This window comes from Tympanuchus pallidicinctus, unplaced genomic scaffold (genome assembly GCF_026119805.1).
Source record: "Tympanuchus pallidicinctus isolate F22 unplaced genomic scaffold, pur_lepc_1.0 scaffold6, whole genome shotgun sequence".
Taxonomy (NCBI): Eukaryota; Metazoa; Chordata; class Aves; order Galliformes; family Phasianidae; genus Tympanuchus; species Tympanuchus pallidicinctus.
Window position 1 is genome coordinate 7,547,695 of NW_026294780.1, and position 12,282 is coordinate 7,559,976.

Sequence of the window (12,282 nt, forward strand, 5' to 3'; positions counted from 1 at the left end):
AGGAGAGTCTGTATCTGCGGAGCGGGGATCACTTGGTTTGGCTATTTGACTCCTAATCCAGAACAGCACTTATTTACGTTTTCTGAATTAGTAACGAGGTTATTCCTATTCTTAAACAAGTGATTTAAAGTTAAGAGATTTTTTCAAACATTGGCTTGCATATGCTTCTTTCTGTAATGTAATTATTCTAAGGCCTGATTTATAGAGCAAAGTAACCAGATTATATGTGCTCTGTGGATTAGTAAAACTCATCTCAATGTGCACATATGTCTGAGTCTAGCTTCCTTACATATTGTGGTACTAATGAGCTTGTCCAAAGTCTTTTTTTTCCCTCTTTTAAATGTGGGATATTTCTGCTGGCCACTGAGTCCCTAAAGATAAATGCTAAATGTTCCTGTTTCATTCCTGTTGTCTCCTAGACATGAGGTTTTGAGCACTTCACACCAATGCTAAATTGTATGTTAATCTAAAGGAATAGTAGAAAGGTTAGAAAATTAACTTGAGGAGTTTTGTGAAGGCTATGTTGCTTTTCCATTGTAAAATGTCACTGTTCTGTGTTTTCAGGTTTGTTTCTGTATTGGAGCTTATATTCTTTCCTAGGTGTTTGCAGCTTCACCGATTCCTATTGGATTTTTATGTTAGGTTCTAACAGAAGACCTAGATGCTGTTGTCTTCTAACAGCTAATGTCTCCCTCTCTCTCTCTTGCAACATTCAATTATTTTATTATTATTATTATTATTATTATTATTATTATTATTATTTTTAGCTTGAATTAACATGTTTTCCATTTTCTTTCGTTATATCTCATAGGGGTTGCTAGCTTTCCATGTATGAATAACTTTTGGATAGTTACCATAGTCCCTTGTTCTAACAGCCCTGCATTTTATCCCATTTGTAACACAGAGACCTAAACAGATTCTGCAGTAAATATTCTATTAATAGTGATTTGAATCTTCCAGGTGGAGCTGGCAGACCAATTAATTTCATTTTTGCAATGAATGCAGTTTTTAATTTAGGCAGTCAGAAGTTTGGAAGGTCAAGGAAGGAAGGACTAATATTTGTTCTGCACCTAGTAGTCAGGGTTACAGCAAACGTTGCTTCTAGATCTTCTAGACTGTAAGAGGCAAAACTTAATACTTTTAGGTTTTCTTATTCGGGATTTGATTTTCCTTATTTCAGTTGAACTTCTTTCAGTGACTCTATGGATAATCTTGGCATAGACTCAAAGCAGATAAAATATCACAAGAAATTATAATAATTTTAACAATCAGAAGAAAACAGGATTATAGGTTTTGTTCTGTGATTTCAATTACACAGTAACACCTGTGTGTGGTAACTAGTAGGTAAGTACACGGTAATTTTTATGTAATTCTAGACTATGTGAATTTCACAGCAATTTAATGTTGCATTAATGCTCACTGGCAGTTTTAGCCACCTGTTTTTTGAGCGAAAACGTGTGTTGCATTGCCTCTTATGCTACTAACCCTACCCAGGTCAGGACCAAATAACTGCACGTATATACCAATGTGATGAACAGCAAAATGGCATTTATTACATGTGAACTCTAGCTTATATACCTTATGTGCCTCTTCTACGCCCCTAAAGCATGTGCCACACATCAATCATAGAGCTGGGGAGGTCCTATCGCGTCACATCCTATGGGGGGGTCTCACAGTTGCCTACTACAAACGTGTCAGAATTGAAGTGGTCAGGGGCATGAAATAAATATTCTTAGTTTTTTGTTTTGTTTTGTTTTAAGCATAGAAAATAACAGTAAAGGCTATACTTCCCTTTTCCCTTGGAGTGGATCAGTACGTCAAAGACTTGGAGTAATGGAACGGTTGGCAACCAAAATGACGGGCAGGACTGCACTGCAAGGAAAGAAGAAATAGATGACAGTAAAGTGACCATAGATATGATAAGAACAGAGAAATTAACAAAGAGCAGAATTCCTAGTGGATTTGAGACTAAGTCAAGAAATTAAAAAATTTTCCTTTAAATTTCTACTCCTTCCAAAAGCCAAAGAAAAAAGCTAAAGAATTAATAAGCAGAGTTAGTAAAAATGGATTGTTTTTCATGAAATCCTGAGCATTTTTTAAAAATTAGTATGAAAAATCAACAGAATCTTAGAGAATGTCTCTCCAGAATGTGACAGCAAAAAATCACAATAAAATTAGCTTTACATCTAGGATTGTTAGTTGAAATAACTTATAGATAATGTTATATAAATCTAAAATACTGAATAAATTAGGAAGCAACCATATTCACAATCATGTCTTAAATCTCTTTTTTTTTTTTTTTTTTTTTTTTTCCCCCCAAAAGTATTTCACTATGCTGTGTGATCTTAGCTGAAATGCAGAAAAAGAATTTGCTTACTGCTTACTGCATTAGGCTATAACTTATGAAGACCTGCATAAACTTTGTTAACTAGCTGATTTTTTGTTTGACTCCTGAGGGTTATGAGATATCATTTTCATTAAGATACATGAATTTTGTAGTTTTACCCTACTGTTGGAAAGAAATTCAAGTTACTTTGCAGATAAAATTATGAAACTTCATTAAAAGGTGTAACTTCCCTGTCATTTGGAAATAACTTTACATATCTTCTCATCATACCCACATCCGAGTCTCATTCTTGAGGCCGCTTCCATAGGTGTATATGTGCTTTCAAAAATGAACTTATGATAGCAAATTTCTAGGGCAAGGCATTGCATGTGATTAGATAATTTCCAGGAATTATAAGAATTATCCATCATTTGTTCTTTGTGAAATATTTTCAGATGACATGGCAAGCTTCAGGTGTGCTGCACTGTGTTGAATAAAGGGAGCCAGTAAATGGGTGAGAATGTTGTATCTTCTATAGAGCGTACAGAATGGAACTGATATGAAGTGAGAAGAACAAAATTTTAAGCCTGATGTAAACCTCATCAGTATAATTTGTGTGTTAAACTGTGCGTGCAAGCCGGAATAGAAGTTAGTTTTAACTCTTACCGCTGGCTGCCTCCAGAATTCTTTCACTGCCAAATGTTTGATCCTGGGAGATTTTTGCTTTTGCTTTCCCAATCAGTAAGGACTGAATGTTCCCCACTTCTTTGCAGGCATGGTTTTGCACTGGTACCCAGAGGATATACAGACTGTGTAAGTTGCTTGCTGTCTGTAGTTACAACTGTCAGGGTGGTGGTGCCTGTAGGTGGCGTTTTTATGGGTAAGAGTGTTTCGTATGTCATGCCTCAAATTAGGCAGTACAAGATGATCAACTTTGGTCTTGTACCTTGTAGGTCCTGCTGGTTCTTAAAGCACAACCAACTAGAGTTGCATGGTATGGCAAGAGATCAGTTTGTTCAGGAAAATACAACTTTGACCCCAAAGGCTCTATTGTTATTTAGAAATTATATTGGATAAACTTCTAATCTAAGAAAACTGTAATGCTCACCTCTGTGGGTACTAATTATAAATGGGATTTATCCTCAAAATAATCACCTACCAGTGTACTTTTATTCTAAATACAGGGTCAGAAATCTTGCAATGAGGCTGGATCAAAAATAACTAGATCATTACCATGAAAAAGCTTCGTTTTCCTTGCTGGTTTCTGTGCCTGTGTTTGATTTCTCCTAATGCATACTTCACACTTTTCTTTACAGAGTTTCACCTTACACATTCCAAATTCTTGTTTTAATTTGTCAAGAACATGCTGAATTATGTTCTCCACAGAGTCTGACATTTCTCCTGCACTGGGGTGATTTGCAAGCTTTTCACTACTGGATCACTCAAGTTATTAATAAGCAAAACTTTGTCCAAGACAACTCCCTGGGGCTGCTGCTTGAAATGTTCCTAGTATCTCACACTGAACTAACATCTACTTGAGTATATTTAAGCAGTGTGATTTTTGTTTAGATAGCAGGTTTGCATGTAAAATTCTGGTAAGAAGAGGAGGAGAAAGTGGGGGAAATGCTAGGTCCTGTTACCAATCCCTTCCTCTCTGAAGCAGTGAAAAGTGCATTTTCCCTGAACTGGCTACAGTTCAGAGAGTTAGGGTGAATCTTTTGTCCTATTCAGGAGCTGTGTATCTCCCTGTCTGCAATGGTCACAAGGGGTGAAAAAGCTGCCCAGTGTGGGATGTGTCTGCCCTCTTCCCTTAGATGGTGTATAGAAATGTCACACCAGATGTGCTGCCTTTACAAGATCTTGTAAACATGTATTTTCATGATGAAGATGCTGACTAGTGTTTCTTACTAACATGAAGTGTTAGTTGAGAAGGAGATCTTAGAACTACCAAGCATTACTGATCATTTCTCCTGGGCAGGAACAAAACTGACGTGCTACTTTATCACTTCGAGGTGAATGCTGAAAATGAGCATTGGTGGAAAGTAAATTTTACATTGATTAAAATGTGCTCTTACATTTGATGTAACTAAAGAAAACGTAGGTACCTAAACATTATGTTGCATGTAGCCTGATACAGGAGCTGTGTCTTCCCCTGAGGTAGAGCAATAGCACAGCTGGGCACTGATCTGGCACGGGTAATTGACTGTCTCTGCAGTAACTAATATTCATGGAGTGATCTTCATCTCCTTTCTCCCTGGCACAAATTCCACATAGAATTTGATGCAATTACATTTCTGCTCAGGCTAGTGGTCCTGAGATTCAGGCCTCAAGTTGAGAGGAAATTGTCCATGTCACAAGAGTAATGGTTTCATAGCTGGGCTCTATGCAACCATCCATGCTAAATGATGGCAACCACAACCATCCAGGCTGTGTGTGGCTCTTGCTGCAAGTTTGGCTCCCACTGTGAGAGTAGGGGCATGATTACAGCTCCTGCATGCCTGTATGAGATCCTGCGTAATCCACCCATTTTCTTGCATGGACACCTTTCATGCTGAGTCTCTTCTCTTTTTAGCGGTTGAGAAACTGTTTGGATTTTTCCATCCCATCACAAATCTTCATAAAGGCATTATGTTGTCATTCACTGCTGTGCTGCTGTGTGTTCCCCAGGGAGGTTTGTTAGGTTGTATTAGTACAGATTAAGATCTGTGCTATGCTCACTTCTCTCAGTACCAGTTCTTTGCTTGCTAACTGTGAGGTCAATAAAATTCTGTTTTCTGTCAAATAACAACTGTTTTCTTGTGAGAGTTGTAGCGGTCTCCACTTCACCAGTATGTCATATGGATTCAGCTGCAGGGAGCGCTCATGAAATATACTGAAGGATGTAGGAAGATTTCATAGCCATGCTATTTTATTTCTACAGCCATTGCTGCCTTTTCTTTTGTTTTTGCCCTATCTGGACATTTTTATGTAAATGAGATTAGGGAGGACTGGAAATCAAACATGCTCAGATGAAGAAGGAAAGATTCAGAACAATTGGCTAGCCATCAAATTCATTTATTTTTTGTTTCGTTTTGTTTTTTCTAAAATAATTCCAATGTAAATAGGTTTTGTTCTTCTGTTTTGCAATGTTACCAGCTTTAGTGAATACTGAATAAAAACAATAATGTTAAAGATCTGAATAATGACTCTTTTTTTTTTTTTTTTTTTTTTTTCCAAGTAGTTGCTCAAAAGTAAGGATCTAAATAGTCAAACTTTAACACTTGCAACATAATTACACATGCTGATCTGGAAAAAAACAAAACAAAGCAAAACAAAAAAGAAATGAGCACTTCCAAATATATTTCAGACTTCTGAGGGAATACTTGAATGCTGTGAAATTCCTGTGAGCCTTTTTAACAATTCTTCTCAGCTTTCACCACTTGAGCACACCCAGCCCTTCTCTCTCTCCTCTTCTCCCTTTCTGCTTTCCCAATTCCATATACCAGCTTAACATTAATGCTTTTGAAGCTAGAATACAAAAAATAATGCCTGTTACCAGAAAGTCAGGAGAGTTTGGCACACCAGGTCCTAAATCCCAGAGAAACATAGGAGAAATCCACTTGAGCTAGGCACTGGAACTGTCCTTCTGGGACAGGAAATGCATGTTCATGGACAAAGGATGATGACAGCCTTTTCAGAGGGATGTCAAGGAATCAGAAATGAGATGATCTCTTAGCCCTGACAGGTTAGTCCCTCTAATATTTTCAAACTTGCTGGTGTTTCCTTTATTTATTTATTTATTTTTTTCCTCCTCTTTTTGCCTCTATTTCTAACAGTACATTTCAGTTTCATTCTGATAGTGAGTCAAGAACAGCTAGCGTTGTGGGAAAGCTTGTTCTTCACTAAGTAATTCCAATGTTTGCTTCAGAATGTTTGAATTGTACTGTTTTCCTAAATGTTCAGTCAGCTTTCTAGGCTAGGACTGATTTTTGTGTATCTGGCTAGGGGTAGGGTGTGATCTGAGTTCCTGAGATGAATTCTGTTATCAGTAACTTAAACCTATGATGATGAGTTCCTTTGTTCTGTTGGTCACATCTATGCCTTCTTCAGTCAGTTTTTCAGCGAAACAGCAACAAAATAAATGTGACTTTTGAATATCACAATGTTTAGAGCAACATTGCAGCTGCAGGTAGGAGGAGGTGGAGGGGGTAGAGTACAATGAGACACTGAGGTATTTAATTTTCATTTTATGTAATTTTCTCCTATATTCAGGAAGTGTTGGAGAGATTAAATGTCCCAAGAGGCCTCTTTTAGCTGTACTTTCCCAAAATAAGGTGTTATTCATGCACTCGAGCTCAGAAAATGGTGCTCTCCTATCATCAATATATGGGCTCCTGGAACTTTCTCAAAGGCTCCTAGCAAGCAAAACCACAGCTAATATACCCATATATAATAAGTAGGTCTTACTTCAAGAAAGAGAATAAATCAAAGGCTGCACTTCAGAGAGCACTACCACACTTTGAAGAGGTTTATGGAAAATCTTGGCTGGACTCAACAAAAGAAATTACATAAGGAGTCTCATTTGTCACATGATCATTTCTCATCAAAGTTCTCTTTATAATTTTAGTAACATAAAACAAATTGGTGTGATCACAGTAGTGATTCTTCACAGTCCTTCAGTGCCACAAAACAACATTTTTTAAGTTTCAGAAAATGAACTCCCTTCTTTTCACAGACATGGAAGACCTACAAAACTAGCAGAGTAAGAATCAGTGAATTCCATAACATCCCTTGTAGTTGTCCATCTCTGCTGCCTGTGTTTGTCAATCTAAAGAAAGCTGTAAAATATAATGGCTGTGGTCTGAACAGCTTAATCTGTGATGTAAAGCAAAGAGCTGTTTTTAACTGAATAGCACAGTTTTAGTGCTTATACATCTGTCTGGGCTTTATTTCCAACCATTCATTAATGTTCAGCTCTTGATTCAAAACTTAATGATAAGTACAGAAAAGAAATACTATCTTTATGTGATGGCGGCTTAGAAGGAAAAAAAAATAAGGAGTTTGAGCCATAGATTAAGTCAGAAATTAGAATTTCTACCCTAGTAGATATCCTAGGGTTGCTCATCTGATCTTAGGTGATACTGGATGATCTATCCCAATGTTGCGTAACTTCTAAGAATTGTTATTTTACCTGTGAGACAAAGTAAATTGAAAGTGACGCATTGAAATCAACAACATTATGTTGATTTCCACAAATCTCTTAAGTAGGATAGAGATAGAAAATAAGGTTGAGTATTAGACTCCCTGTCATAATCTCACAATACATCCATGCTTTTGTCACTGCTTTATTATTAATAGTATTATTATTATTGATCTTTCTTTTATTGTTGTTTCAGGTTAGGTTTCCCCATGATGATCGTGTCCTGTACCATCGGGATGTGCTATCTTCTTGTTGCTCATGTTGTAGTAGGTTGGAATTCATAATAATTTATGCATTCAAGACTCAAGGAAGCTTTCTGTTTCATTTGATTTGTATAACAGAACACTAAGAAGACACATAAAAGCAGAAAGTTGTGTGAAACTCCCACATAAGGTATCAACCAAAATGATTGTGTCAGGTTTGATCATTCTAAACTTCTGTTCTGTGAACAATTTGCAGAAAAAGACATTCCAAATTAAAGAATCCATATATAATTATGTAAAAAAGTTATCATGCAGATGAAAAAACACCACTGTGAGAGAATATATTGTGCCTGAAAGTTTATATTAACACAATCCGAGTGTAGTCACAGACGAAAAACTCATTCACAATGGGAGATGTTCATTAATTTCTTTTAGAGCTTCATTTATCTTTGTCAGTGTATTTAGCTGTTTGTATTCAAGTAACTAATATTCAAGCTACAATAATAGACAATTAAGCAGACAGTCTGTACAATATGGAAGATGTATCATTATCTATGTTTAAAAATAAACTCAACTCCTGAAAATGTACTATGGAAGAAATTATTCTTTTGGATCTGGGATTGCATTCTGTGGAAGCTTTGGTTTTTTACATTAAAGCTCCTAATCAGTGTTTAGCTGCTTTATTTTATTTCATTTTTTTCCTAAAGTTATCAAATGCTCCTCTCCTTAGCAAAGTACAGACACAAAGGGTGATAAAGCACTGGACATCTTCCATTTAATTATTAAGTTGCTTCAGTGATAGAGTACTCTAAGTCTTTTGATAGGTTAATACACTATATGGAAGAATGAGATCATACTTGGCTTTGATTTCCTTCTCTCTGATGATAACTTATTAAACTATATATATTGTTTTGTATAATTGGATGCCAGAACAGGTCAAACTTCTCATTATGAATATTAAGTCCTGTGAGGGATTCAAGGTTTCAGTCCAGCTTCCAATAGCTTTTGTGGGATTGGCCTTACAGTTGTGCTCTCTCCCACAGAGGATGTGTAGGTAATCATCTCATTTCACTCACATCCAGATTTTATACCTTACCTAGATAATTTTTGTAAAGCTGCAATACAATAGTAAGACTGTAAGCAAAAGTATCCAGGACACCATTCAAAGAAAGACTGGCTCCCACACCTGTGTATTGAAAAAGCATAACAACTGAACAACCCTAAACCAGAAAAAAAAAATCCTGAAAAACATCCAAATCGAAGTGAAATGAAAAATAACAAAAGACCCTAAAAATCATTCCTTCAGACAACATCTGAAATTGAATTTGTCCTGTTTATATGTTGTGGTTTTTTTTTTCTTTTTGGAAGAGGGGGGTTCTTTTGTGAGAGTGGTTTACTCTATAATAATTAGTCTCTGCTGCAACTAAAGAAACATTAATGCTAATCAGCTTAACATTGGTTCCTGGTTAAAAATAATTACAAAAATTTTATAGCTCAACATCTTTCACTTTGGAGCAATTTTGGTGCAGGCACTATTTGTGCATGAACTGCTGTGCTAGGCCCTGAAGAATGCAAAATCAGGACTCTCCTGAAACACATTTGTTCTTATCTTCCTTTTTTATTTTATTTTACTTTTTTTTCCCAGCCACTACATTTAAAGCTCTATTTCTTTTTCTATTCCAGTAAAACTCTCAGCATGTAGGAGTATAAAAATGAGGCTGTGGCTCCACAGCACAACTTACAGATTTGTTTGTTTTTTTAAAGGGTAAAAAAAGCCTAAAAAAACAACCCCCTCCCAAACCCTAATCCTCCTTCTAGAGCTTTGAAACCCTCTTGCCAACCTTAAGCCAGATCTGAAAATGCATATCTGCATTTACAGTTTGCTGGAAGGAGAAAGATATAAGTGTAGCAGTTCATTTCCACTCACTCTTCTTAGCCGGTGCTGTGAAACACTTCAGTGGAAGGGAGATCTTGCTGGCTTTAGACATGATACATCAACAGGATTCAAATGAGATTTCCTTTCTGTTTTTATTACTTGTCCTGATAAGAGAAGGCTAGTAGTGCACAGGGAGTACAAAATCATATTGACCATGCTTTTAGTCAACTGAATGTAAGGCTAAATTCATTCTGCTTCTAGGAATTTTCTATTATGGTATAATGTTTTCCCGAGGATTTCCTTCAGATGAATTGGCTTTCCTTCCCTAAACTTTGTTGCTTCATTTGCACAGCAAAGACCTCTTGAAGAGCTAGTATGACAAAGGAAATGGTAATAAGATAAAGTTGTTTGCACGAGGCTTTATGTGACTGTAATCTAATGTTCAATTACCAGAGAAATAACAGGGATAAACATGTTTTTGTGGCCTCTTGCTGTTATTTCTCACATTAGCTGACACAATCTGCTAAAATGAAAATTATCCAGGTACTTCAGATCACTTCAGAGTAATGAAGTATATTTTTCACTGACTTCCATTATTGTTATCAGTGTAATCTGCATGTTAGAGGGGTACGAGTTAGAATGACTACATCCCTGCAAGAAACAGTGTATAGGATCCTGTAGAAGCTGAGTGAATTTGAAGAGTAGTGGAATTAATTCTTGCAGTGAAAATCTCTCTGAAGGGTTGAGTAAAATATTAGTTAAATAATAAATTATGTAAAAGCCTATCAGATTTAGCAGCTTTGGGGCTGATTTCAGAAGACTGAATTCTAATTGTCATCGACATCCTTTTAGGCTTACTTTGTGGTGTTTGTTGTAAGCTATGGAGTAAATACAAATGCATGCCTACTTGAGATATATTTCTCCTTGAATGAATAGTATAAATGGTGAATGGTATAAAAGGCAGTAAGAAAGAGATATGGGAATTATATCATTACATGGGAATGTAAGCAAAGCCTACTAAAAGAACTATTCATCTTCCGAAGGGCAAACACTGAAAGCAAGGAAAGAAGCAGGAACATACTAGAGCTTCACCCAATAGTGACCAAACTACTAAAGAGGAATGTAAGAGTGATCCAAGGTCTTCACAATCCAGCATGTCTCCAAGAGAGACACATAGTGTATGCCTGTGAAGAACCCAGGACTAAGGTGAACATAAAATGCTGCTTTCCCCAAATACAGTCCCAGATTTCAGAGGTTTCTGTGCTTCAAAGGCTTCTTGAATGAGTGGTAGCACATCTGTATTGAATTGCAACTAATAGATTGTTCTACCACAAACTTTACCAGCACATTGCTGAACCTGTGTAAATTCAACATCTACCTCAAAGTGTTTCATAGATACATTGTGGGGAAAATATTCCAGCTGTTTCTTTTGAATTTGCCCTGTGCTAATCTAATTTCTAAGCCACTTCTCTCCCAACTCCTTTCCTGGGTCTTTTGTTTGGGAACAGTCAACCCTTTCTACTTTTTTCCAAATCATAATTATATGGATTGATTTCCAGTCTGGAAATCACAGTCTGTTTGCTTATTTCTTACTTGGAAATGCTCTCCTGTCTTTGTTTATGGCTTCTTGCGTCACTGTAGATTCTTTGAGTCTAAAGGATCAGATATAAACATAAGCAAGACACAAATGCCTGCTGATTTATTCTGTTTTTCAATTATTTCCTAAGAATTGTTGAGATCTGACTCAATAATTGGACTGCTGCTGACAAATAAACCAAGGATATATTTTTATAGAAGTGTTTCTTATAATTACAAGCTACATTTCCAGAGTAATAATTACTACCTCTCATTGTTTAATGTGTAAAATTAGGGTTACTTTTTTTGTTACTGCTCTTACATTACTTTACAGCTATCCAGACTGAATGTCATTAGCCATTTTTTTTCAGTCACTTGCTCTTGTAAAGGTTTTCTATAATTCTCCATTGTTACCATATTTGCTACCCTGAATAACTCATAAACTTTCATGTTGAACCTTTTGCCTCAAGTGCTAGATCATTTACAGGTATGTTAATAATTTCAAAGCTAGTCCAACTCCCTCTAGACCTACATGAATGAATAGTACCCCTTATTTTACAGCAATTAAATTTCCTTAGAAGCTGTTGGATTTACTATAGGTAACCTTTGTCTTATAGATCAAATAAAAATTTGTTTAAAAATTGAAAATATTTTCCAATATTGCATAGTGAGTTTTGAGGCAATCTTGCTAGTGGATATTGCTAAGGTGTGACTGAAAAAATATCACTAATTTACGTGATGATTTAGAAAAAAAGTATTTGCCTTTAAAAACATATGTAATAATTTATTGTTTAGGGAACTCTTTTATACCCATAAAAGGAGATTTGCCTTGTTGAACAGGCTGTTCCACAACTGCTCATAAAAGCTTATTGTAGACCATAGTAAATCTTGTAGCATGTTTTGGTCCACTAAAGAAGTCATGGTTTTCTTAGCAAAAGTTAAAATTAACTGTGTAATTTCTAAGAAGCCAAAATTTGAAGGTACAATTGGAAATTAAAATTGTTCAATCACCCAGAAAAGGAAGGGTCCCATTTGAGAACTCAAGTGTTACTTGCAAAATATTTTTTAACAGCTCTTCAGACAATTTGTACTGCATACTTCATTCAGTGAACCAGAATAATTT

At 36.0% G+C, this 12,282-nt stretch overlaps 1 protein-coding gene across 1 annotated transcript in view; it reads left to right on the forward strand.

Annotated features, from left to right (window-relative positions):
• Positions 1 to 8,299, forward strand: part of OCA2 (OCA2 melanosomal transmembrane protein) — a 200,479-nt gene extending 192,180 nt beyond the window's left edge. The window contains exon 24 of the mRNA XM_052664808.1: positions 7,702 to 8,299. Coding sequence (XP_052520768.1) covers positions 7,702 to 7,789 — 88 coding nt within the window. The 3' untranslated portion in view covers positions 7,790 to 8,299. The remainder of the gene's footprint in view (positions 1 to 7,701) is intronic.
• The last annotated feature ends 3,983 nt before the right edge of the window (positions 8,300 to 12,282 follow it).